Below are 27,481 nucleotides of genomic sequence, written 5' to 3'. Positions count from 1 at the left end.
CTTGAGGAATCTTACCCGTCTCTGGCTAACCAGTCATCTTCCGGGGCCATACAGGGAAATGTAAAGTTGGTAAGTGAGAGAGAAGCCTTATTGTTTGAAATGGTTAGCTTTTTATTTCTTTGCATATTTATGCCCTGTAGCTTCTATGCCCAGCATTTGTCTTGAGGTATCTTTACCACTTGGAAGAATTATGATACTCGGTAAATTTGATATGAGGCATGAATTCTATTTAAGGGTTGTAATTAGGAAGGAAGAAGAAAAGCTATAGAGGTAGCAGGCGGCAAAACAGTTAATCTGTTTTTGTTGAATAAAACTTTTAATGTTCAAGCTTGGGCATATTTGTTAACACAAATTTTTCAAGGCAGCACCTGAGCACCTCAGGCAAGGCCAATCTCTCTGGCGGCTCTGGCTCTAAATGTTGCACTTGTTTGCTTTTTTAAAAAAAACTTCAAAAATTTGAAGTATAATTGGTTACTTTTTGTATGACACATATTTGCGTATTGTTTTTTTCCTAATAAGCTAAATTAGCCTTAAAACTAGAACTGGATCATTTGTTAAAAATAAGAAATTCTCAGGTATATCTGTGATTTCATATTTTTATATAGATCAAAATGGCAAGTAGTTGTTATAAAATTTTAACTTTAAAAATAAGTGAGTTGACAGTCAAAAGCAATATACAATTTTTAACTGGATCCTACACAGAAAACAAAAATAAAACATAAAGAAGAAAACAAAACGTACATTTTGGGGACATATGTGGACATTTCAATATGTACTCTATTTTAGATTATATTATTGAATTGATAATTATATTAGTTTTCTTGCTGCTGCTGTAACAAAAAAACCATAAACTTGGTGACTTAAAATGACACAAGTTTATTCTCTGGAGGTCAGAAGTCTAAAATGAAGGTGTTGGCAGGGTGGCATTTTTTCTAGAGGTTTGAGGGGGGAATGTTCCCTTATCTTTCACAACATCTAGAAGCTACATTGCTTGTCTCATGACCCCTTCCTTGCCTCATTCCAACTCTTGCTTCTGTCTTGTCTTATCCTAGTACTAACTCTCCGTCTGCTACCTCCCTTTGATAAGGACCCTCATGATTACCTTGGGCCCACCCCAATAATCCCGATGATTTCCCCATCTCAAGACTTCTAATTACATCTGCAAAATCCTTGTTACCATGTAAGGTAACATAGTCACAGGTTCCAGGGATTAGGATGTGGACACATCTGGAGGCTATTATAATAATGATACTGTAATTTTGTAGGATAATGTCCTTATTCTCAGGAGAAACATAATGTGAAGTATTTAGTGGTGAAATATCATGGTATCTGAAACTTTCAAATAGCTCAGTAACCAAGGAGAGAGAAGTGTGTCAAACAGTGCTAGGTATATAGGTATTTATTATATTTTTCTTTCAGCTTTGTTGTGACTTTGAACTTTTGAAAGTGAAAAGTTGGAAGAAAGTAAACAGATATTAATAAATTCCATGTCATGTACATGTGTTTTAGGTGTTTGTATGGTACTTAAGTTTTCGTTTTTTAAAAGTTTCATTATTTTATTAAACTACAATCACCTTATACCAGTGGTTTCCATATTTTTGGATTCTTCAATTATTAAAATTAGTCCATTTCAAGACTAAAAACAGTAAGAATGATGGGCCTGAAAGAGAGGAAACTTCTCTAAAGTTGGAAGTCCATTCAACTTTATAGAAACCATAACTGTTCTGTTAACTTTACTCTCCTTCCTGGGCCCAAATAGAGAAAATTTAAGGCTCAAAATAGTTTGAGGGAAGGCTGGGCGGCTTCAGCCCATCGGGACCATGGTGCCCTCCTGTGGCAATCTGGAGAATTACTGCCATCTGACTTCATTTCGTCGGACTTGAGGCACAATTCCCTCCTGTATGGTCATTTCATTTCTGCATGCCCAGCATTGTCCTCAGCGCTTGGGATATCAGTAAAGAAAAAAAAATTTTCCTCCTAGTGGAGCTTACGTTCAGGTGGATAGACAAGACAATAAACAAAGTCATAAGCGCTATGGAAAAGGAGCAGCACAGGGACCTCGGGGGCAGAGTACAGGGAGTGGCAGTGTAGGTTGCAACTTAAAAGAGAGTGTCCCGCATTGAGAAGGGGACTTTTGTATAGAGTTGAAAAGAGGCGAGAGAGTTAACCATGCAGCCAGATTTTGTGGGGTCAGGAGTTCTATGAACAGAACCTCTCTCACTGGTCAGCCAAAAAGTCAGTACAAAAGCCCTAAGGCAAGAGCTTGTTTGTCAATTTCCAGACCCACACAGGTAGTTCCTCTGGAGCCAGTATGGAGAAATAAGTAGCGGATGAGTTCAGAAGGGGAGACTAAATCACCTAGGATCCTCCAGGCGACAGTAAGGGCTTTAGCTTTACTCTAAGTGAAAAGGAGAGCCTTGCGAGATTTGGGGCAGAATGTTAGAATCTGAAGTTTAAAAGGACCACTCTGGCTGCTGTATTGAAAAGGGAATGAGCAGAAAGCAGAGTAAACCAGAGAAAAGATGATGGTGGCTCAGACCAGGTTATTAGCAATGCGGGTAGTGAGATATAGTTGATTCTGGATATACTTGGAAGGTGGAGTCAGCAGACAGAATGGATACAGAGATTAAAGAGACATCAAGGAGAATCCCATTGTTCTGAGTGGCAGGAAGGATGAGCTGCCACGAGCTGAGCGGGCTGAGAGCACAGGATCAGGAGTTCAGTTTTGAACACAATGAGGCGGAAATATGTTTAGCTAGAAATACAAATGTGAGAGTCATTGGCATAGAAGTGGTATTTAAAGCTTGGAGACTGGATGAGATCACCAAGGTGTAAAAGTAGACAGAGAAGAGGCTCAAGGTCAGAGTCCTGTCGCACTCCAACTTGAAAGAAGCTGGGCTGTAAAGAATCAGGGAAAGAGAATGAGAGGAAGCAACCGGAGAGGTAGGAGCAAAACCAGGTGAGTGTGGTGTCCTGGAGGAGAGAGTGCAGGGGCCAGCAGGGAGCGGAGGTGGGGGTCTCTCCTTAGGCTGTGCTCTTGGGCCTTCCAGGATGTTGGTGTCCCTTCCCTCTGCGCCCGCTTTTCTGCTTGGTGAACAGAGGCACCCCACCCCACTGTCATAGCTGTCATTTGATCTCCCTCCCAGCTCCACACACACAGGACAGACAGAGAGCAAGACTGTTTATTGAACTCTCTGGGGCAGCTGCTCTCCCTCACACCCACTGGCATGCCTAACCCCCAGCTTCCCACGTAGGGCCAAGTGGAGAAATGCCCTGAGCTTGACCCCAGGCTCCTCTGTGAGGCTTCCTGTCACACAGCGTGGCCTTCCTGGATTGCTTCAGAGGCTCTGTTACTCTTTTCCTTCCATATTCTCCTGCTGGAACTGTGGGAGACGGGCCTCCTGATCCCGAGGGCCGAGGTAAACGCCCGTGATGCCGGAGGAGAGGTCACCCGGGTATAATGCTGTCGGCGGGGGATGGGGACCTGAGTCTGGCTGCCGGCTGCACCTCTGCTCCAGGCCCCTCACTCCCCACTCACCTCTGGCAACATTGACTTTGTTGGCCGCCAAGATGTCCGCCTGAATGCTGTTCATTTTCATGTACAAGTCCCCGGCATTGCTCTGAGGACGGGAGCGAGAGGAACCCGGCTGCGGGGCCAGGACAGTGCGGACCGGAGGTGGGCTTGGGCAGAGGGATGCTGCTGACCGGAGGGGCGGGAAAGGGAACCGAAGGACCCCAGGTGGAGGTGCCCAAGCCTTTTCTGCAGCCGGCCGCCAGGCTCACTGTGTGGGAGGGAACTGCTGTTTGTGGCGGGCGGGGCAAACTTACGAGGAAGAGCTGGTAGAGTTCCTCCCCCATGGACTTGCGCACGTGGTCCTCCACCACCGGGAACGTCTGTACGAAGTACTGCGGCGGCGGTCGAGGTGACTGCAGTGCCCACGCCCGGTGCCCGCCGGGCCGCCCCCAGCCGCTCGCTCACCTCCAGCGTGAGGCTGGCCTGCCGCGCCGACCCCCGCCGCCCGCTCACCTCCAGCGTGAGGCTGGCCTGCCGCGCCGCCCCCCGCCGCCCGCTCACCTCCAGCGTGAGGCTGGCCTGCCGCTGGCTGTTGCTGTGGTCGGTGTTGCCCATGGCGGTCATCAGGCTGTGCACCACGCGCAGGTGCAGCATCTCCTCCGCGAGGCTGGTGTTGCTGCGCGCCAGGACCCTGGGCCGAGGGTTCGGGCTGCTGGACCCTGGGCCTGTCCGGCAGGCAGCGCCCAACCTGGCTTGCTGCATCCACCCACCACCCCCTACCCGCTTACCCGATGGCCTTGGCGGCCGCGGCCTGCTGTAAAAACACGGGCAGCGGGGCAGTGAGTTGGAGAACCGAGGATTCTGGCGGAAGGGCGGCCGTGAGGCATGAGAGTCCCCGCCCCCACCCAGGTGCTTTCCCCGCCTCGTCTGAGCAGATCCCTACCGGAGAGGATCTTGGGCTGCAGTTTGCTGGTCTCTTTGAAGGACGGTATCAGCAGCTCCACAAGGCCCTTGAGCAGCTCCGGGCACACGTCGTAGTCGACCAGGTCCTTGATCAGAGCTATGGCTGGGGAAGGGCAGAGGCAGTGGGGAGGCCTGCCGCTCCAACACTCTACGTCTCCAGCAAGGAAGCAAAGAGCCCCTTGAACCAAACCTCTTCCCCCTTTTCCCATCCTCTTCAACGACCTTTTCTAGCGCCTTCCACTGACCAGCACTGTGCAAGGCAAAGGGGGAGCTGGGCAGGCGACACCTCAGACCTGCCCTCCTGGAGCTTGTGGTTAGGAGGAGGAAGAAGGGACGGAGACTGCCCAAGCTCACAGAACCAGTCATTGTGGGGGTGGAAGGGATAGATGGTGATACCTATCAAGGAGGCTCAGAGTCTGTCAGAGCAGGAGGCCCACCTTGGGCTTGGAAGAATCAGGTTTAATGGAGGAGGAAAGGGCTGTGTCTTCAAAGGGGGACCAGGATGGGGGAAAACAAGGGGTGAAAGGAATAGAGCAAGTGGGTGCGGGATGTGTGGCAGAAAATGAGGTACACAGCAGTTTTTCTGACAAACCATTATTGAGTCCTTCTTTGCCTAGGTTCTGTGCTGAGCTTCCTATATTGTGTCCCACTGAAGCTCACTATAACGAAATGAGGTTAGCTTTGCAAAAACACTATGAGTATTATTCCCACTTTACATTTGAGGGAATGAGGCACGGAGAAGTGAAGCTCTTTATCTAACGTTCCACAGCTAGGAAGTAGTGGAAACAAAAGGAGGGAAAGATTTAGTTAGGAAGATGGAGGGAATTAGAGCTTATTGAGAGGATTTTCTTCTGTAGATGCTTTTCATTCATTCATTCATTCCAGCATGCATGCAGCCTTTTGGCAAATCTGCATACACCTATTGTGCCAGGTGCACAGTGTGGTGACAAATGATAGAAAAGGGGATGGTAGGCTGTGGGAGTACCTAGGAAGGTGGGGGAGGACTGCATATTTTTGTAGGAGAAAGGAAACAGGCAGAGCTAGAAGGAGACAGGGTGAAATGATAATGTACACCAGGGTAACTTATTATAAACTCCCGTGCTGGAGACATGGAAGACAGGACTTAGAAACTTTCCCCCAGCACAGAAGGCAAGGGCGGCCTGTCTCTCCCTTACTTACTCCTGTGGAGACAGGACTTAGGGAGTTTTTGTTTCCCTGACTAGCTCAATTGCATAACAGAATCCAGTGTAGACGTGAGAACTATTACCAGTGTTATCTGTTTGAATAATGAAAATTAGCCTTTTATTTTCTTTTTGGGAGATTTTACCCAATAAGAAAATGCTTGGGATAATTCTGTATGATGGGAAGAAAAGTTTTTGTCCATAGGTGCAAAAGCAGCACAGCATAGGGGATCAGCCAGTATCTGGGGAGATGGGCAGGGTAAGAATAGGTAAGTTTTTGTTTCTTTTCAGTTTAAGTGAGCCTTTTGCCTTCAAGCAGAGGTTAATTAGGAAGGAAAACAATAGAGAATTGGTAGTAAAATTTTTGGTAGGCCTTAGCTAGCTAAGGCTAAGTATTTAGCATGTTGAAGACAGATTCTTGACCTGCTTCCTTAAAAAGGATTTTGATTTTTTTGTAAGGAAACAGAATTTGAACATGCTGCCTGGAAGTTGTGACTTCGGTCTTCTTTCTCTAACGGTGGCTTATAACTGGTTTTTCTTATTTACCTCCTCCAGCTGCAGCTGAGGCCTTCGTTCGCGGGTTGCATAGATGCCCGGTCCTTAAGGAGCCAAACAACCAAGAGCGCTTCTCTGGGATTCCCAGGGTTGGACAACATCTTACAGGTTTGGGTCTGCTTGCACCCAGAGCCGCGGACGGGGCAGGCTGCGGACCCGCGCTAGCACCCTCGGTAAGGCATGGAGCCAAGGCTTACGGGCACACCCACAGGGCACCGTACCCGGAACTCCATTTCAGTTTAAAACAGCACGTTCCTGTGTTTCTTTGGGTCCATGTACATCTTTTCCAAAAAACCTCATCACAGATTTTTCAGAGCACAGTGGTCATGGCACAGGAATAGGCACTAGACTGGGAGAATTGTAGTCAGTTAAGGAAAGAGTGGCAAATGTAGCTAAGTGTACTCTGGTTTCTCTTCAGTTCATACGTCTTTCGCATTTTACTGAAGATTTCCTTGGAGAGGAATGTTTGCAAGTTTGCCTTATTTCTTATCTCAAAGGGAAAGTTTCCAATGTTTTACCTGTGAGGTATGACATTTGCCATAGTTTCTTACAGATACCTCTTATCAGAGCGAGATTAAATTTTTTCAAACTTTTTTCTAATAAGAGGATATATGTGCATTCGTATATGGCATATTAGCCTTTTTATGTACTGCTAGATTATTTAATTTGCTAATATTTTGTGTAGGATTTTTGCATCTATCTTCCCAAGATTGGTATATAACTTCTCTTTTGCATGCTGTCATTGATGGACTTTGATATTGAGATTATGTTAGTCTTAGAAAATGTTGGGATATGTGCTCTCTTCTAATCTCTGGAAGAGTATGTGTAAGACTAGAATTTTTTTTCCTTGAATGTTTGATAGAATTCTCTGAAGCTATCTGATCTAATAGAAAAAAAATAAATACTGATTTATTTCCTTTAAGGGTTAGAGGACTATTTGTGTTTTCTGTTTCTTCTCAAGTCTGTTTTGGTAAGTTGTGTTTTCTAGCAGTTTTCATCTAAATTTTCAAACATATTGAAAAAAGTTATATCACCTTTTTATCATTTTAATGAATGTAGCATCTCTGGGAATGTCTCCTTTTATGTTTTTCATATTGATTAAAAGGCTTTTCTCTTTTTGTCTCAGTGTCCTTTACCCTCAGGTCCCATGGGGTAACACAGATGGATGCCTCCTTATGCAGTGGAGTGCATTACAAAGAGGCTTGATCTCAGAGAACCAGAATGTTATATAGTAGTCAGTAAGCATGCCTACCCTTTGCTACAAAGGGGGACATATTGCTTAGCTTTTTGCTAACCAAACATCCTTGAAAAGCTAGTCTGGAACAAAGAACAGTTAGTTTTTCACTTATAAGACATGCAGAAATGTGAGAGACATGTAGAGAATTGTCTTGAGGATCATTTTTCTTTTGCTAGTAGTAATCCTTTAGCAGCCATCCTTGCCTTGCTCCTGAACTTAGGGGGAAAGCATTCAGTCTTTCATTAAAGTATAATATTAGCTGATTTGTTGTTGTTGTTGTTGATGCTTTTATCAAGTTGGGGAAGTTCTTCTATAGTCTTATTTTCCTGAGAATTTTTATCACAAATTGGGGTTGAATTTTGTCAAATGCATCTTCTGTACTGATTGACATTATAATGTGATTTTTTTTCTTTAGCTTATTAATTTGGTGAATTAAACTGATTGATTTTTAGATCTGGAACCAGCCTTGCACTTCTGGAATGAACCCCCACCCTTTTGGTCATGGTGTATAATTCTTTTCACGTACTGCTGAATTTTACTTGCTAGTATTTGTTAAGGATGTTTCCATCCAAAGTGATGATGGATATTGATCTATAGATTTTTTTTGTTTTTCTTCTTTGCACTGCCATTGTCTGCTTTTGTTATTAGGGTAACACTGACTTCATAAGATTAGTTAGGAAGTATTCCCTCCTATTTTCTAGAAGAGTTTATATGGCACTGTGTTCTATAAATATCAGTTAGACCATGTTGATGGTTGATGATGGTGTTGAGTTCTATATCCTTGCTGATTTTTCTGTCTACTGTTCTATACATTCTTGCAAGAGGGATGTGGAGGTCTCCAACTATGATTATAGATCTTTATTTTCAATTCTGTTGCTTTTGTTTCCCATATTTTGTGGATCTCTAGTTCTGTGCATATATATTTAGGATTACTATGCTTCTTGGTGGATTTACCCTTTCATTATTATGTATGTACCTCTCTGTCTCTGGTAAATTTTTTTTTTTTTGCTCTGAAGCCTACTTTTTTGTTATTAATATACTACTCCTGTGTTCCTTTGATTAGTGTTTTCATGATATATCTTTTCTATCTTCTTACTTTCAGCCTACCTACATTATTTTATTTGAAGTGAGACAGTAGGTAGTTGGGTTAGTATGGATTTATTTTCATTTGTCCTGTTTAGATTTTATTGTGATTTGGTGTCTTTCATCAGTTCTTGAAAATTCTCAGCCATTGTCTCTTTAATGGTGCTGCTGCCCTAGTCCTTCTCTTCTCTTTGTCTCTATTAGATGTTCTCACTAGGTCCTCAGTCTCATGCCCTCTTTTCTGTATTTTTCATCTGTTTGACTGTTGTGGGTAAAGTTGTCATATTTCCAGAATTTCTTGCCTGGCTTTAGTGCATCTCCATATGAATAGGTGTCTCAAGGGGTGGAGAGAAATAGTCCATCTCCATATCAATAGGTGATTATAAAAGGGGTGGAGAGAAAATGCGTATCTGGACTAGAGAGGTGTTGGTGGGGTCCTTTTGCAGCAGAGTCAAGAAAGACACAGACCAGTAGAAGTAGATGACTGCTTGTAAGCAATAAATGGGTTTCTCCCACTTTATTTCTCCCTTTGACTGATTTTGGCTTCAAAGGTTATTTACCCTGGGCTGGGAACATATTTTTTCCCCCAGAGTTACAACTGTGAATTCTGAATCATCTCTTCTTTCCTTTCTCCCAGGTTACTAATTTTCTCTTCACCTGTGTCTACTCTGCTATTAAACGTGTCCATTAGGTAATGACTTCTGCTATTGTATTTTTTTTATTTTGGTATCATTAATCTACAGTTACATGAGGAGCATTATGTTTACTAGACTCCCCCCACCACCAAGTCCCCCCCACATACCCCATTACAGTCACTGTCCATCAGTGTAGTAAGATGCTATAGAATCACTACTTGTCTTCTCTGTGTTGTACAGCCCTCCCTGTCCCCCCAACCTACATTATGTCTGCTAACAGTAATGCCCCCCTTTCCCCCCCTTATTCCTCCCTTCACACCCATCCTCCCGAGTCCTTTTCCCTTTGGTAACTGTTGGTCCATTCTTGGGTTCTGTGAGTCTGCAGCTGTTTTGTTCCTTCAGTTTTTTCTTTGTTCTTGTACTCCACAGATGAGTGAAGTCATTTGGTATTTGTCTTTCTCTGCCTGGCTTATTTCACTGAGCACAATACCCTCTAGCTCCATCCATGTTGTTGTAAATCGGAGGATTTGTTTTCTTCTTATGGCTGAATAACATTCCATTGTGTATACACATCTTCTTTATCCATTCATCTACTGATGGACACTTAGGTTGCTTCCATTTCTTGGCTATTGTAAATAGTGCTGCAATAAACATAGGGTGCATATGTCTTTTTCAAACTGGACTGCTGCATTTTTAGGGTAAATTCCTAGGAGTGGAATTCCTGGGTCAAATGGTATTTCTTTTTTTTTTTTTTTTTTTTTAATAATTATTTTTTATTGAAGGGTAGTTGACACACAGTATTACATTACATGAGTTTCAAGTGTACAACACAGTGGTAGAGCATTTATATACATAATTCTAGGTTCCAGCTATCACCCTACCAGGCTGTTACAATATCTTGACTATATTCCTTATGCTATACATTACATCCCGGTTACTAATTTATTTTACCATTGGAAGTCTGTCCTTTTTTTTTTTTTTTTTGTGAGGGCATCTCTCATATTTATTGATCAAATGGTTGTTAACGACAATAAAATTCTGTATAGGGGAGTCAATGCTCAATGCACAATCATTATTCCACCCCAAGCCTAATTTTTGTCAGTCTCCAATCTTCTGAGGCATAACAAACAAGTTTTTACATGTAGAACAAATTCTTACATAATGAATAAGTTACATAGTGAACAGTACAAGGGCAGTCATCACAGAAACTTTCGGTTTTGCTCATGCATTATGGACTATAAACAGTCAGTTCAAATATGAATACTCATTTGGTTTTTATACTTGATTTATATGTGGATACCACATTTCTCTCTTTATTATTATTATTTTTAATAAAATGCTGTAGTGGTAGGTAGATACAAGATAAAGGTAGAAAACATAGTTTAGTGTTGTAAGAGAGCACATGTAGATGATCAGGTGTGTGCCTGTAGACTATGTGTTAATCCAAGCTAGACCAGGGCAATAAAACATCCACGTATGCAGAAGATTTCTCTCAGAACGGGGGGGTGAGGTTCTAAGCCTCACCTCTGTTGATCCCCAATTTCTCACCTGATGGCCCCCCTGCGACTGTGCCTGTCTTAGGTTGTTCCTCCCTTGAGGAATCTTACCCGTCTCTGGCTAACCAGTCATCTTCCGGGGCCATACAGGGAAATGTGAAGTTGGTAAGTGAGAGAGAAGCCTTATTGTTTGAAAAAGTTAGCTTTTTACTTCTTTGCATATTTATGCCCTGTGGCTTCTATGCCCAGCATTTGTCTTGAGGTATCTTTACCACTTGGAAGAATTATGATACTCGGTAAATTTGATATGAGGCACGAATTCTATTTAAGGGTTGTAATTAGGAAGGAAGAAGAAAAGCTATAGAAGTAGCAGGCGGAAGAAAACATGGGAAGATTGATTATTTCTTTGATATATCTTCTTGTAGAGTAACTTCAGCATGTATAGGTTTTAAGCTACTACTTAAATTGCACACACACATTAACATAATAGGAGTATAGTTACATAACCAAAGCATATCTGTAATTACCAGCCATCTGCAGTGAAACCAAGAAAACCAGTTAGGCACCTTAGGCATTTGTGAAAACTTATCTATGATATGGTGGACATTGTCCAAATGAACTTGAACAGTCTGAGAGAAATCAGACAAATTAAAACAACCCATTCCTGGGGACTGTTCACATGCCATATGTTCTTTTAACAATAAATAGTTTGTAGTTGTAAGACTTTGGAGCGCTACAATTTGCACTTCTCCAAATTCTTGGTTGAGTTCCAACAGTATAGATCCAGTCCAATTTTGTTGTTTTACTGTATGCACAGGCCAGCTTAGATATCTCCTTCCTCATTCCCATGGCAGGTCCAGGAACTGGTGGGATGAGTGCATCTACAGCTGTAGCAGTGCGTGGATCTTTGTTGGGGTTTTTTGATGATCATCTTCTGGCATGAGTCTTCCAGAGGGTGCAGATGTTGGAAGTTCTTTTTCATATCGTATCTTAGTTCATTTTCGGGGTAGCCCAATTAGGCTTTGATCCTCTGTGTAAACACAAACAGACCCTTTGCCTACACTTTTATATGCCCTTTATACCCTTGTGTAGAACTCGTTGGAGGTTACCACACAGGAACTGCCCTTTTTTTTTTTTTTTTTTTTGCTATCACTAATCTACACTTACATGACGAATATTATGTTTACTAGGCTCTCCTCTATACCAGGTCTCCCCTATAAACCCCTTTACAGTCACTGTCCATCAGCATAGCAAAATGTTGTAGAATCACTACTTGCCTTCTCTGTGTTGTACAGCCCTCCCTTTTCTCCTACCCCCCCATGCATGTTAATCTTAATACCCCCCTACTTCTCCCACCCCCTTATCCCTCCCTACCCACCCATCCTCCCCAGTCCCTTTCCCTTTGGTACCTGTTAGTCCGTTGTTGAGTTCTGTGATTCTGCTGCTGTTTTGTTCCTTCAGTTTTTCCTTTGTTCTTATATTCCACAGATAAGTGAAATCATTTGGTATTTCTCTTTCTCCGCTTGGCTTGTTTCACTGAGCATAATACCCTCCAGCTCCATCCATGTTGCTGCAAATGATTGGATTTGCCCTTTTCTTATAGCTGAGTAGTATTCCATTGTGTATATGTACCACATCTTCTTTATCCATTCATCTATTGATGGACATTTAGGTTGCTTCCAATTCTTGGCTATTGTAAATAGTGCTGCAATAAACATAGGGGTGCATCTGTCTTTCTCAAACTTGATTGCTGCATTCTTAGGGTAAATTCCTAGGAGTGCAATTCCTGGGTCAAATGGTAAGTCTGTTTTGAGCATTTTGATGTACCTCCATACTGCTTTCCACAATGGTTGAACTAACTTACATTCCCACCAGCAGTGTAGGAGGGTTCCCCTTTCTCCACAGCCTCGCCAACATTTGTTGTTGTTTGTCTTTTGGATGGCAGCCATCCTCACTGGTGTGAGGTGATACCTCATTGTAGTTTTAATTTGCATTTCTCTGATAATTAGCGATGTGGAGCATCTTTTCATGTGTCTGTTGGCCATCTGTATTTCTTTTTTGGAGAACTGTCTGTTCAGTTCCTCTGCCCATTTTTTAATTGGGTTATTTGTTTTTTGTTTGTTGAGGCGTGAGAGCTCCTTATATATTCTGGACGTCAAGCCTTTATCGGATGTGTCATTTTCAAATATATTCTCCCATACTGTAGGGATCCTTCTTGTTCTATTGATGGTGTCTTTTGCTGTACAGAAGCTTTTCAGCTTAATATAGTCCCACTTACTCATTTTTGCTGTTGTTTTCCTTGCCCGGGGAGATATGTTCAAGAAGAGGTCACTCATGTTTATGTCTAAGAGGTTTTCGCCTATGTTTTCTTCCAAGAGTTTAATGGTTTCATGGCTTACATTCAGGTCTTTGATCCATTTTGAGTTTACTTTTGTATATGGGGTTAGACAATGGTCCAGTTTCATTCTCCTACGTGTAGCTGTCCAGTTTTGCCAGCACCACCTGTTGAAGAGACTGTCATTTCGCCATTGTATGTCCATGGCTCCTTTATCAAATATTAATTGACCATATATGTCTGGGTTAATGTCTGGATTCTCTAGTCTGTTCCATTGGTCTGTGTCTCTGCTCTTGTGCCAGTACCAAATTGTCTTGATTACTATGGCTTTATAGTAGAGCTTGAAGTTGGGGAGTGAGATCCCCCCTACTTTATTCTTCTTTCTCAGGATTGCTTTGGCTATTCGGGGTCTTTGGTGTTTCCATATGAATTTTTGAATTATTTGTTCCAGTTCATTGAAGAATGTTGCTGGTAGTTTCATAGGGATTGCATCAAATCTGTATATTGCTTTGGGCAGGATGGCCATTTTAACGATATTAATTCTTCCTAGCCACGAGCATGGGATGAGTTTCCATCTGTTAGTGTCCCCTTTAATTTCTCTTAAGAGTGACTTGTAGTTTTCAGAGTATAAGTCTTTCACTTCTTTGGTTAGGTTTATTCCTAGGTATTTTATTTTTTTTGATGCAATTGTGAATGGAGTTGTTTTCCTGATTTCTCTCTCTGTTGGTTCATTGTTAGTATATAGGAAAGCCACAGATTTCTGTGTGTTGATTTTGTATCCTGCAACTTTGCTGTATTCCGATATCAGTTCTAGTAGTTTTGGGGTGGAGTCTTTAGGGTTTTTTATGTACAGTATCATGTCATCTGCAAATAGTGACAGTTTAACTTCTTTTTTACCAATCTGGATTCCTTGTATTTCTTTGTTTTGTCTGATTGCCGTGGCTAGGACCTCCAGTACTATGTTAAATAACAGTGGAGAGAGTGGGCATCCCTGTCTAGTTCCCGATCTCAGAGGAAATGCTTTCAGCTTCTCGCTGTTCAATATAATGTTGGCTGTGGGTTTATCATAGATGGCCTTTATTATGTTGAGGTACTTGCCCTCTATTCCCATTTTGCTGAGAGTTTTTAACATGAATGGATGTTGAACTTTGTCAAATGCTTTTTCAGCATCTATTGAGATGATCATGTGGTTTTTGTCTTTCTTTTTGTTGATGTGGTGGATGATGTTGATGGACTTTCGAATGTTGTACCATCCTTGCATCCCTTGGATGAATCCCACTTGGTCATGGTGTATGATCCTTTTGATGTATTTTTGAATTCGGTTTGCTAATATTTTGTTGAGTATTTTTGCATCTACGTTCATCAGGGATATTGGTCTGTAGTTTTCTTTTTTGGTGGGGTCTTTGCCTGGTTTTGGTATTAGGGTGATGTTAGCTTCATAGAATGAGTTTGGGAGTATCCCCTCCTCCTCTATTTTTTGGAAGACTTTAAGGAGAATGGGTATTATGTCTTCCCTGTATGTCTGATAAAATTCCGAGGTAAATCCATCTGGCCCGGGGGTTTTGTTCTTTGGTAGTTTTTTGATTACCTCTTCAATTTCATTGCTGGTAATTGGTCTGTTTAGATTTTCTGTTTCTTCCTGGGTCAATCTTGGAAGGTTATATTTTTCTAGGAAGTTGTCCATTTCTCCTAGGTTTCCCAGCTTGTTAGCATATAGGTTTTCATAGTATTCTCCAATAATTCTTTGCATTTCCGTGGGGTCCATCGTGATTTTTCCTTTCTCGTTTCTGATACTGTTGATTTGTGTTAACTCTCTTTTCTTCTTAATAAGTCTGGCTAGAGGCTTATCTATTTTGTTTATTTTCTCGAAGAACCAGCTCTTGGTTTCATTGATTTTTGCTATTGTTTTATTCTTCTCAATTTTATTTATTTCTTCGCTAATCTTTATTATGTCCCTCCTTCTGCTGACCTTAGGCCTCATCTGTTCTTCTTTTTCCAATTTCGATAATTGTGACATTAGACCATTCATTTGGGATTGCTCTTCCTTTTTTAAATATGCTTGGATTGCTATATACTTTCCTCTTAAGACTGCTTTTGCTGTGTCCCACAGAAGTTGGGGCTTAGTGCTGTTGTTGTCATTTGTTTCCATATATTGCTGGATCTCCATTTTGATTTGGTCATTGATCCGTTGATTATTTAGGAGCGTGTTGTTAAGCCTCCATGTGTTCGTGAGCCTCTTTGCTTTCTTTGTACAGTTTATTTCTAGTTTTATGCCTTTGTGGTCTGAAAAGTTGGTTGGTAGGATTTCAATCTTTTGGAATTTTCTGAGGCTCTTTTTGTGGCCTAGTATGTGGTCTATTCTGGAGAATGTTCCATGTGCACTTGAGAAGAATGTATATCCCGCTGCTTTTGGATGTAGAGTTCTATAGATGTCTATTAGGTCCATCTGCTCTACTGTGTTGTTCAGTGCTTCCGTGTCCTTACTTATTTTCTGCCCAGTGGATCTATCCTTTGGGGTGAGTGGTGTGTTGAAGTCTCCTAGAATGAATGCATTGCAGTCTATATCCCCCTTTAGTTCTGTTAGTATTTGTTTCACATATGCTGGTGCTCCTGTGTTGGGTGCATATATATTTAGAATGGTTATATCCTCTTGTTTGACTGAGCCCTTTATCATTATGTAGTGTCCTTCTTTATCTCTTGTTACTTTCTTTGTTTTGAAGTCTATTTTGTCTGATATTAGTACTGCAACCCCTGCTTTCTTCTCACTGTTGTTTGCTTGAAATATGTTTTTCCATCCCTTGACTTTTAGTCTGTACATGTCTTTGGGTTTGAGGTGAGTTTCTTGTAAGCAGCATATAGATGGGTCTTGCTTTTTTATCCATTCTGTTACTCTGTGTCTTTTGATTGGTGCATTCAACCCATTAACATTTAGGGTGACTATTGAAAGATATGTACTTATTGCCATTGCAGGCTTTAAATTCGTGGTTACCAAAGGTTCAAGGTTAGCCTCTTTAGTATCTTACTGCCTAACTTAGCTCGCTTATTGAGCTGTTATATACACTGTCTGGAGATTCTTTTCTTCTCTCCTTTCTTGTTCCTCCTCCTCGATTCTTCATATGTTGGGTGTTTTGTGCTGTGCTCCTTCTAGGTGTGCTCCCATCTAGAGCAGTCCCTGTAAGATGTTCTGTAGAGGTGGTTTGTGGAAAGCAAATTCCCTCAGCTTTTGTTTGTCTGGGAATTGTTTAATCCCACCGTCATATTTGAATGATAGTCGTGCTGGATACAGTATCCTTGGTTCAAGGCCCTTCTGTTTCATTGTATTAAATATATCATGCCATTCTCTTCTGGCCTGTAGGGTTTCTGTTGAGAAATCTGACGTTAGCCTGATGGGTTTCCCTTTATAGGTGACCTTTTTCTCTCTAGCTGCCTTTAACACTCTTTCCTTGTCCTTGATCTTTGCCATTTTAATTATTATGTGTCTTGGTGTTGCCCTTCTTGGATCCTTTCTGTTGGGGGTTCTGTGTATTTCCGTGGTCTGTTTGATTACTTCCTCCCCCAGTGTGGGGAAGTTTTCAGCAATTATTTCTTCTAAGATACTTTCCATCTCTTTGCCTCTCTCTTCTTCTTCTGGGACCCCTATAATACGGATATTGCTCCTTTTAGATTGGTCACACAGTTCTCTTAATATTGTTTCATTCCTGGAGATCCTTTTGTCTCTCTCTATGTCAGCTTCCATGCGTTCCTGTTCTCTGATTTCAATTCCATCAATGGCCTCTTGCATTCTATCCATTCTGCTTATAAACCCTTCCAGAGTTTGTTTCATTTCTGCGATCTCCTTTCTGGCATCTGTGATCTCTTTCCGGACTTCATCCCATTTTTCTTGCGTATTTCTCTGCATCTCTGTCAGCATGTTTATGATTCTTATTTTGAATTCTTTTTCAGGGAGACTGGTTAGGTCTGTCTCTTTCTCTGGTGTTGTCTCTGTGATCTTTGTCTGCCTGTAGCTTTGCCTTTTCATGGTGATAGGAATAGTCTGCAGAACTGGGACGAGTGACGGCTGGAAGGACTTCCTTTCTTGTTGGTTTGTGGCCCTCCTCTCCTGGGAGAACAGCGGCCTCTAGTGGCTTGTGCTGCGCAGCTGCGCGCAGACAGGGTTTCTGCTTCCTGCCCGGCTGCTATGGAGTTAATCTCCGCTGTTGCTGTGGGCGTGGCCTGGCTCGGGCAGCTACTCCAAAATGGTGGAGTCGCGTTGGAGCAGGAGCTGCTGGGAGGCTATTTATCTCCGTAAGGGGCCTCCCTGCTCCCTGCAGCCCAGGGGTTAGGGTGCCCAGAGGTCCCGGATTCCCTACCTCTGGATTAAGTGGCCCGCCCTGCCCCTTTAAGACTTCCAAAAAGCACCCGCCAAAACAAAACAACGACCACAAAAAAAAACAAGAAAAAAAATTTTTTTAATAAAAAAAAAAAAAAAAATTTTTATTTAAAAAAAAAAAAAAAGGTGGTCGTTCGTTTTTCTTTATTCTCCGGTGCGAGCCTCAGGCCTCTGCTCACCGGTCTTTCTGCCCTGTTTCCCTAATATTGGGGTCCCTGTCCCTTTAAGACTTCCAAACAGCGCTCGCCAAAACAAAGCAGCAAAAAAGCAAAAAAAAAAAAAATGGTCGCGCGCTTTTCTTATGTCCTCTGTCGCCCAGCCTCCAGTGCCTGCTCACTGTTCTTGCTGCCCTGTTTTCCCAGTATCGAGGGCCCTACACTCTGGCCCGGATGGCTGGGGCTGGGTGTTCGGCAGCCCTGGGCTCCGTCTCCCTCCCGCTCTGCCTGCTCTTCTCCCGCCTGGAGCTGGGGGGAGGGGCGCTCGGCTCCCGCGGGGCCGGGGCTTGTATCTTACCCCCTTCGCGAGGCGCTGGGTTCTCTCAGGTGTGGATGTGGTCTGGATATTGTCCTGTGTCCTCTGGTCTTTATTCTAGGAAGGGTTGTCTTTGTTATATTTTCATAGATATATGTTGTTTTGGGAGGAGATTTCCGCTGCTCTACTCACGCCGCCATCTTCCGCCCCCCACAATATCTCTTGGACAATCAGTCTAAATGGCCCCCAAATGGTTCTTTAGAACCTAAAATTCTCCGTGACTTATACAACTTCTGTGAGCATACGGGCAAATGGAAAGAGATCCCATATATCCAGGCTTTCTCCTACCTCCAAGCCAAGCTCTCTCTGACAAATGGTATTTCTATTTTGAGTTTTTTGAGGAATCTCCATACTGGTTTCCACAATGGTTGAACTAATTTACATTCCCACCAGTAGTGTAGAAGGGTTCCCCTTTCTCCACAACCTCGCCAACATTTCTTGTTGTCTTTTGGATGGTGGCCATCCTAACTGGTGTGAGGTGATATCTCATTGTGGTTTTAATTTTCATTTCTCTCATGATTAGAGATGTGGAACATCTTTTCATGTGCCTGTTGGCCATCTGAATTTCTTCTTTGGAGAAGTGTCTGTTCAGATCGTGTGTCCATTTTTTAATTGGATTATTTGCTTTTTGTTTGTTGAGGTGTGTGAGCTCTTTATATATTTTGGATGTCAACCCTTTATTGGATCTGTCATTTATGAATATATTCTCCCATACTGTAGGATGCCTTTTTGTTCTATTGGTGGTATCCTTTGCTGTACAGAAGCTTTTCAGCTTGATATAGTCCCACTTGTTCATTTTTGCTTTTGTTTCCCTTGCCCGGGGAGATATGTTCATGAAGAAGTTGCTCATGTTTATGTCCAAGGGATTTTTGCATATGTTTTTTTCTTAGAGTTTTATGGTTTCATGACTTACATTCAGGTCTTTGATCCATTTTGAATTTACTTTTGTGTATGGGGTTAGACAGTGATCCAGTTTCATTCTCTTACATGTAGCTGTCCAGTTTTGCCAACACCAGCTGTTGAAGAGGCTGTCATTTCCCCATTGTATGTCCATGGATCCTTTATCATTTATTAATTGACCATATATATTTGGGTTAATATCTGGACTCTCTATTTTGTTCCACTGGTCTGTGGGTCTGTTTTTGTGCCAGTACCAAGTTGTCTTGATTACTGTGGCTTTGTAGTAGAGCTTGAAGTTGGGAAGCGAGATCCCCCCAGCTTTATTCTTCCTTCTCAGGATTGCTTTGGCTATTGCTATTGTATTTTTAAGTTTGAGAAATCCCATTTGGTTGTTTCTCAAATCTATAATGTCATTTTTATAGCTTCTTCCCTAAAGTTATTTATCAGATTTCTTAAAATGTACTTTTTTGATAGTGTCTGTATCTAATAATTACTTTGGCTGAAGTCTTTATGAGTCATTTTCTAGTCTACTAGTCTCTCATCGATTTGTGTGTGCATGGTTATTTTATATTTTGGATTGGTCTTATATTTGCAAATTAATTTTTGGAAAATCTTCAGAGCTAAGATGAAGATACTTGCTTCCACGGAGTATTTTCATTTGTTTCTGTCAGCCACCCAGGCACTAACAATTCTGGACCATCTTTGCCTAAGTCCAAGACTTGAGATTCCCTGGACTATAAAGGTGGCTATGCAATCCATGCAAGACCACTTGAGGGCTGGATTACTTCTGGCTCACCTTTACTTGAGGGCATTGTCTTCTGGGGTCCCAGCTTAGTATATTTTGCTAGAGGTATCAGACCTGCCACCTGGGGCAGGCCCTGGGTGCCTTCTTTCTCCCTTGTCTTTTGATGCTGCTGAGTTTCTTTAGGATCAACAAGTGACCTCAGCTTTGAGTGCTGAGCTTATCTTTCTGGGTTCTGACCTTCCCGTAAGTTTTGGTCTGATAATTCCTCATTGCCTTGCTCTCCAGTGTTATTAAGACAATTACAAGTTTTTTTTCCTTCTTGATATTTGTGGTACAATGGGAAACAGTTATTTGATTTTTGTCCTTGGTTTCTAGACCACAGCTTCTGAAACCCTTGGGATCTCCAGAGTTATGAGTGTCCTTTGTATGGTAAGTGAGATAACTGGTGGCTGGGAGCCCCTAGATGGCGTCAGGATGGGGGCTGGTCACCAGAAAGACCAAGGCATGATCACAGTGTTGGAACTTTCAGCCCTACCCTTGACCTCTGGGGAGGAAGTGGAGAGTGAGCTAATCACCAATGATCAATGATTTATCAGTCACAGCTGCATAGTGAAACCCACAAAAACCCTTAAGCCATGGAGTTCAGAGCTTCTGCTCACACTGAGGTATGGAAGGGTGGTATGCCCAAAGCAGTCCCTCAACTCGTACCTTGCCTTGTACATGACCCTCAGGCTGTCTCTGAGTTGTGTCCTTTATAATAAACTGGTAATTGTAAGCAAATGCTCTCCTGAGTTCTGTGCACTGTTCCAGCAAATTATCAAACCTGAAACAGAGGAGGGGTTGTGGGACTCCCCTGACTTTGTAGCTATGTTGGACAGAAGTGTGGGTAAACCCGGGACCTGACACCTGTGACTGAAGCGAGGGCAGTCTGGTGGGACTGAGCCCTTAAACCTGTGCAGTCTGAAGCTAACTCTGGGTAGTGAGTGTCAGAATTGAGCTGAACTGTAGGACATCCAGTTAGTATCTACAGAGAATTGGAGAACTGCTTGATGTGGAAAACTCCCTAACGCATTTGGTGTCAGTAGTATAATGAACAAAAACACTCAATATTTTAGTGCCCAGGAGGGGGACTGATCCAAATTTCCTAGGTTACCATTATCAGAGAAAGGAGTCCTATTTACCTGGCTATTGCTACTTACTCTTCTAGACTCAGCTCCAAAATTAACTTTCTGGAAGCTTTCTCTGGCCTGTTCTCCCCCTGCCTCCTCTGGGCCTCTCAGGAATAGAGATGTACTAGGTCTGTGGCCCTTTAGCCCCATTTTCCCGCCATGGAGTACTGGTGTCATGCAGTAACATTCTCTCTTCTAGTGCATGAACTCCAGTGAACATAACTTAGGCATCCTCTCCTGCCCTACCCAGAGCCTCAAACCACTCCAGGCATATAATGGATGCTCCATAAGTGTTGTTGAAAAGAACTGACTGAGTCCTGTATTTCTGAGGCTAGAGACGCTCTGGTCATGGCAGCCTGGGACTGTGCTTGGAAATGCCCAGCCTGGTGGGACATGATCCCAGAGCAGGCTCTGCACTAGCCCCTATGGCCCTTGTCCACACTGAGCTCTGGAACTATTCCCAGCCCTGACTTCCACATGCTGAGAGCCAGCACTGCCGCAGCTTCTTTCCTCCACCTCTCGTGGCCACTTTTGAGAGCGCTCTTTGAAGCCAGGAACTTATACTTCTTGGTCAGCCCTGAATGGACCCTGTGCCATGAACGCCTGCCTCATGTGAGCTGGGCATGTGCAGAGGTGAAGGGATGCAGCCCTGCCTCCGTGTGGGAGACAAGGGCACCTGGGCCAGCGGCCACTGAAAGGAACTGCACGGATGTACTGACACAGAGAGTGGGTCTCTCCAGGAGACTGCTTTCAGCTCCTGGAAGCTTAACTCCAAACAAACACATGCTGCCTAACAGCAAACATGTGCTGGTGATTTACAGCCTTGTCAGAAAACCTTCACTGACTATCATCAACAGAGCAGAGACCTGTTACCCAGGGGTGGAGGCTGGGGAGCAGCCAGCAGCCCCATCCTGTGCCTCGTATGCTGCACACTCTGCTTTCCTGCCTGGTACTGAACATCATCAGCCGCCAACTGCTCCAGGCTTCAGGAGTGCCCTCTGGCAGGAAGGAGAACCAGTTTGGGCTGAGTGTGTCTGTCTAAGGAAAGGCACCGCTAGGCTACCATAGAGAGAATCAGCCCACCTCCCCCAAATTGCCTCTGTCTCCCCCAAATAGCCTCTGTTCCAGATCCTGCAGGGTCTCCCAGCCATCTGGACTCCAGAGCCATGGGGCACACCAGAAGGCCCAGTCCTGAAGCCCCCCCACAAAGCCGGTCTTGTCTCAGCCAGTTTTTCCCAGTCACAGAATCAAAGATTCACTCCCAGGCAGCAGGTCCTCAGGGACATGTGGAACCCCTTTCAGTGCTCGGCACTCTGGGGAGAGGCTTTCCTGGGCAGCCCCTTTCCTCTCTGAACCAGCCTGATTCAGAAACAGCTGCTTCATTCAGACACACTTCCTATGACCGTCCAGACACTGTTTGGGGCTTTCTCTTTCATCTCTCAGGGTAGCCCTCCCAATCCCAGCAGTCCCCTGCCCCAGCTTCCAGTTCATCGGATGTGGTTCTAATTTGGAATCACGGAGCCAGCAACATTGTGGAGGGAAAGGGACCAGCAAGCCGAGGCTCCCTGGCTTCCCCCAAATGCTCTCCTACCTGGATACAAATGCAGCCCCAGATGCCTCCCACAGCTTGTGCCGGCTGGTGCCTGAGACTCCCAAGTCTTTCTCACTGGTCCTCTGGCTGTTTGGTTATGAAACCTTTTCTCCCTTCTTCCTGAATTAGTGTGGCTCAGTTTTGGGGTCTGAGTGGTTGGCTCCCCCTCATATTTGACACTCCTGGGCCTTGTCAATTGCACTACTGTCTCCTGTGAGTGGCTTGGCTCTTCCCAGGTACAAGCTGGCAGCCCCTTACTGCCAGAATACCCTGGGAAAAATGCCTGCCTGTGCCTAAGAGAGCTCTTCCTGCAGTGAGAAATGACTCAGTAAACATTCAGGGTGACAATGAATGGGTGAAGATATTTTTATGAAATTTCCCTGACCACAAACAGCATTCTCTGCCCACAAAAAAACCAAGCACTCCAGGAGACAAATACCGGGCTCTCCCTATTCACTTTACACCAAATGCTTGATCCTTCATTGACGACGGACCTGCAACACTTGGTGCTCCTTGGAACAATGCAGATTTGTTCACTGAGTCATTTCTGGTTCAGTTTTAAAATTCACAGCTGTCACTGTTTACACCCAAAGCAGAAGAGCTAGCGCCCACCCAAATGTGTCTGCAAGAACCACAGCTGGTGACAGCTCTAGACGCTGTGTGGCTTCCCAAGCATAGCCGACTCATTCAGGAAACAAGGGCAGCAGGAGACTGGTCTTTGGCGGCTCTGCCTGAAGCCTATGGTTCTGACAGTGCCCAGCTGTTGTAAATTGGAGCAGTCACTAATTTATCCATTGATTCATTCATTTATCTAACAAAATACTTATTGAGCATATTCTGTGTGCTAGACCCCCATGCTAGGGCATCGAGGAGGACTCAGATGCAATCCCTGCCCTCAGGATGACAGTCTAGTGCAGCATATGAGACAGTAAGGTCACTGGCATTGCAACACAGTGTTATAAGAGCCATGGGAACACAAAGGAAGCCAGGTTGGTGTGAGGGCATGTTGAGGGGGCTGGAGGACAGAGAGTCAGGAAAAGGCTTCCTTGGAGAAGGTGCCACGTGAGCTGACAAAGCTCTTGGGGGGAAGGGAGGGTCTGGAGTGAGGCATGTGGTGAGTGCCATGTTGGCTGGAGCATGCCCCCCTTGTGGTCAGGCAAGCGGGCAGGACTGGCTGGGGCACGGGGTGTGGGGTCATGGAGAGGTAGCTAAGCCTGTGGAGGCAGGCTAGCCCCAGCTTCTGAACACTTTCCCGGAAGAATAGGAAAGTACAATAGGAGCAGCTCCAACCACCCTCTAAAGAAAGTGTTTTCTTGGTCTTTCATTTCAGAGAAAACTAAGACTCAGGTGAGTAGCTCGCCCAACATCACAGAGCTAATAAGTAGTGGAGTGACTGCTGGATTTCAAAGCGCATATTCTTCACCACTCAGCTCTGATCTACTACCTCCACTGTGGTGGAGGGCTAGGAAAACAGACTGGGTGTGGGCACCATACTGGAGAGATGAAGACCAAGAAATGCAGGGACATGAATTATGGCAGTGGAGACAAAACAGGAGTGAAGGTGAGGGGACAGATTTGGGAGTTAGAGTTGACTGGTCTTGTTAGAAGTTGGTTGAAGGTAGGAAGGAGGAAGAGATGACACATTTCTGGCCTGGGAATTAGGTGCTTTTCACTGAGATTGGGGCTTGGCTGGAATACCAGGAGCCGTATTGTGAACATGGTCAGTGACATCCACGGGGAGATGTTCAGATGGTGAATAGAACAGAGACCTGGAGCTTGGGAGAGTGGCCTGAGCTGTAGGGATGCCACTCACCACTCTGCCTGCCACCCACAAAACAGGGATAATAATAGTGCCCACCTCGTCAGCTTGTTATGCGGATTAAAAGTATGGAGCTGGAGCAGCACCTAGCATGGAGTAAAACTTCATTGCTTCTATTAATGTAAGTGATAATTAAAACCACGGTAGTGGATGAGGTACCACAGACAGGAAAGAGAGAAGAGAAGAGGACCTGGGACTGAATCCTGAGGGACAAAGGGACTGATACCTGAGGGACTGGTGGAAGAATAGGAAAGTACAAGGACCGAGCAGCAGTTTCTGGAGAGAGAGAAGCCAGGTGAGTGCTGGGGCTGGGAAGAAGGGATCAGAGGATTCAGGGAGGGGGGTGCTATCTGGGTGCTCAAGCAGTTGACAGTCATGCTTGGTGAGGCTGCGGAACAGCTCTGCGGGGTCCATGCTGGTTCATGTGACAAAGGCTGATCGGGCACGTGGCAGCCACAGTGCACATGCTGACTGAAAGAGCGGTAAGCAAAACCTGTCAGTAGTGGGCCACTGACACTCGATGGAAACTTCAGTGCAAGAGGAAAGAGTCCTCCTCTCCACAGGAGAACCACAGCACCCACAGCCTGTCAGCGCCAGAAGGAAGCTGGGTGATCACCGGTCTGGTAGATGAAGCAGCCCAGGACAAACGACTTGCCCAGGGAATCACAGTGAATAGGAGGCAGAGCTGTAGTAGCTGCCTTAGTATTATTTTGGCAGACGGGCCTTAGAAATGGCACTTCACCTGGGAACTGTGGCCATGCCCTGCAACCATTTCCCAGGCACTCAGCTTGAGGAGCTTTTACAATGCTTTGCTCCTCGGCCTTGGAAACCAGGGTCCCGTGCTTTCTCTTCACTTCCAGACAAGACTGCCACCTACTGGCGTGTGTGAGAAATACGCTTCAGTGCCTGTATCCCTACAGGTTGGCTTCCTTTTCCTGCAGGGAAGAGTAGGAACAGATTCGGCAAGTTGCTGTTGTAGGAAAGAGACCAGGGTCAGGCATCTTCCTGACCAATTACATTCTCTCTCTGATTTCTGTACATTTTGCCACCACTTTCACCACGTCCTGTTCAAAGCCCAATGCTGAAACATTAAAAACATATTTTATGTACTATTTTGTTTAAAAAAAAAAACAGACAACAAAATAATTGATGTTATGTGCTCTGGTGGTGTATGCACTGCTGAATCAGGAATTGCTGCGGTGTGTCTTCCCTGAGTACCTGCTCGTCCTGGCAAATCTCACCAAGTCCAGCTGGCCTGAGCGCTGACACTTGGAGCTGTTGCTGACATCTGAGGCTAGCACGCTGCACTGGGTGTACAAGGTCAGACAGTACCAAAGCAGGGCAGAAACGGAGGTTTTGACAGCTAGGCAAACTGGTAGTTAGAAATAAGTTCTTCCCAACGACTTTCTATTTTAAAAAAACTCTGGAAGACTATATAGTAAAACATAAACATTGAATAAAGTGTTGCAGTTGAAGTGCACATATCATTTTGGGGAAATAATGTATCTTTTAAAAATATTCAGCAGATTTTTACGTGAAACTATAGCATCAGAGCCTTGTGATTGTTGTTCAATGAAGTGACATGAGACAGGTGGCCTCTTTGGCCGCAGGAAAGGCTGGTTCTACTGTTCATGTTAGCTCAGAAGAGGAAAACAAAGGCACAGGGTTCTATGGGGCGAAGGCTGTTGTTTTAAAAATGAGGTCTTGTAGTATTTGCTTGACCCTGTGAAGGGCATGAAGATGAGAAAAAATAATTTAAAAATGTTTTATTGTAATAATAATGATGTTATTTATCTTTAGGTTTTGCCTGCTTCTCAAAACAGGGAAGAACTAAAAAAGTCTTGTTCTTGTCAGCAAGGGGAGAAAGGATGGTGTGGTAGTGAGGAGATGGGCACAGGAATAGGACTGCCTGGGTGTGACCCACAACTTCTCCATTCATCATCTTTGAGGCTTTGGACAGCTTATTCAATTGCTGTGTGCCTCAACTGCCTCATCTGTAAACTGGGGATGATAACAGTACCTACTTCTCAGAATTGTTCCTGAGGATTACATGAGATGATGAAAGCACTTAGAATGGTGCCCAGCGTATAGTCATCGGTCACAGGCAGTGCCTCCTGGTTACTGTTACTATTATTACTAGTTCTGTAATGAAGCTCTCTGAGGGCAGGGACTTTGTTTCATTTGTCCCTATGCACTCAGTGCCAGCTCAGTGTCCGCTGAGTAAGTAAATGAATGAATGAAAAACTTGAATCACTTGAAAGTAAACCAACAAAGGACATTATCAAGAAAGTGCAAAGACTTGTAGAATGGGAAAACCATTCTAGTATCCAGGATATCAAAGAACTTCTACAACTCAACAGCAAGCAAAAGATAAACAGCCCAACCTTAAAAATGGGCATAGGACCTGAGTTGATATTTCTCCAAGGAAGAAATCTAAATGGTCATCAAGCTCATGAAAAGATATTTAACATCGTTAGTCACTGGGGAGATGCCAACCCAAACCGCAAAGAGGTGCCACCACTCCACACCCACTGGGATGGCTGTATATTAAAAAAAGGACAATAACACGGGTTGGTGAGGACATGGAGAAACTGGAACCCTCATACATTGCCGGTGGGAATGTAAAGTGGTTCAGCTATTGTGGAAAACAGTTTGATGGTTCCTCAAAAGATTAAACAGAATTTCCATATGACCCTGCAATTCCACTCCCAGGTACACATCTCAAAGAACTGGGAACAGGCACTCAAACAAATACATGTATATGGATGTCATAGCAGCCCTATTCACAATAGCCAAATGGTGAAAACAGCCTAACTGTCCATCAGCAGGTGAATGCATAGACAGAAACATATATACACCATGGAATAGTATTCAGCGATAAACAAGAATGAAGTACTGATACATGCTATCACATAGATGAACCTCAAAAACATTATGCCAAGTGAAAGCCAGATACAAAAGCTCACATATTATATGATTCCATTTACATGAAATATCCAGAATAGGTAAATCCATAGAGACAGAGTAAAGATTGGTGGTTTGTAGGGGCTGAGAAGAGGGGGCAGGTAGCAAATGTTTGATAGTACAGTTTCCTTTTGGGGAAATGAAAATGTTTCGGAGCTAGATAGAGCTGGTGGTTACATAATGTTGGCAACGTGTACTAAATACCGCTCAACTGTCCACTTTACAATGGCCAATTTTATGAGATGTGAATCTCATCTTTTATGAAGGAAAAAAAGTAAACCAAATCTGTGATTAATTTCTAAATAAATCATACTCCTTAGTATTAGGAATCTATATAACTTCACAAAACCAAGAACCTAAGGAATATTGACAGTGATACTCTGGTGCAGTTAGT

General features: G+C 43.8%; 1 protein-coding gene and 1 long non-coding RNA gene across 11 annotated transcripts in view; one reads left to right on the top strand and one right to left on the bottom strand.

Moving 5' to 3' along the window:
* Window positions 1-144: 144 nt before the first annotated feature.
* Window positions 145-27,481, top strand: LOC118916290 (uncharacterized). 3 transcript variants are annotated; one of them, XR_008996995.1, is made up of 4 exons: window positions 145-2,943; window positions 6,214-6,386; window positions 7,340-7,451; window positions 25,924-27,481. It is a non-coding gene; the product is annotated as an uncharacterized LOC118916290 (long non-coding RNA). The 3 variants fall into 3 exon arrangements; XR_008996994.1 differs by lacking the exon at window positions 25,924-27,481 and adding an exon at window positions 19,920-25,889; XR_005026330.2 differs by lacking the exon at window positions 25,924-27,481 and having other exon boundaries at window positions 149-2,943; window positions 7,340-8,670.
* The window catches only part of ARMH1 (armadillo like helical domain containing 1), a 54,626-nt gene continuing 30,309 nt past the window's right edge, over window positions 3,165-27,481 (bottom strand). Inside the window, exons 7-12 of one of the 8 annotated variants that reach the window (XM_057500133.1) lie at window positions 4,458-4,580; window positions 4,303-4,375; window positions 4,076-4,205; window positions 3,829-3,979; window positions 3,539-3,647; window positions 3,165-3,484 (exon numbers count right to left, since the gene is read on the bottom strand). In XM_057500133.1, the coding sequence (XP_057356116.1) occupies window positions 3,448-3,484; window positions 3,539-3,647; window positions 3,829-3,979; window positions 4,076-4,205; window positions 4,303-4,375; window positions 4,458-4,580 (623 nt within the window). In that variant the 3' untranslated portion in view covers window positions 3,165-3,447. The remainder of the gene's footprint in view (window positions 3,485-3,538; window positions 3,648-3,828; window positions 3,980-4,075; window positions 4,206-4,302; window positions 4,376-4,457; window positions 4,581-27,481) is intronic. The other 7 variants (XM_036893150.2, XM_057500135.1, XM_036893152.2 and 4 more) reach the window with 7 other exon arrangements.

This window comes from Manis pentadactyla, chromosome 4, assembly GCF_030020395.1.
Source record: "Manis pentadactyla isolate mManPen7 chromosome 4, mManPen7.hap1, whole genome shotgun sequence".
Classification (NCBI taxonomy): domain Eukaryota; kingdom Metazoa; phylum Chordata; class Mammalia; order Pholidota; family Manidae; genus Manis; species Manis pentadactyla.
The sequence above is the reverse complement of the archived record's forward strand: the minus strand, read 5'-3'. Positions and strand labels throughout refer to the sequence as shown.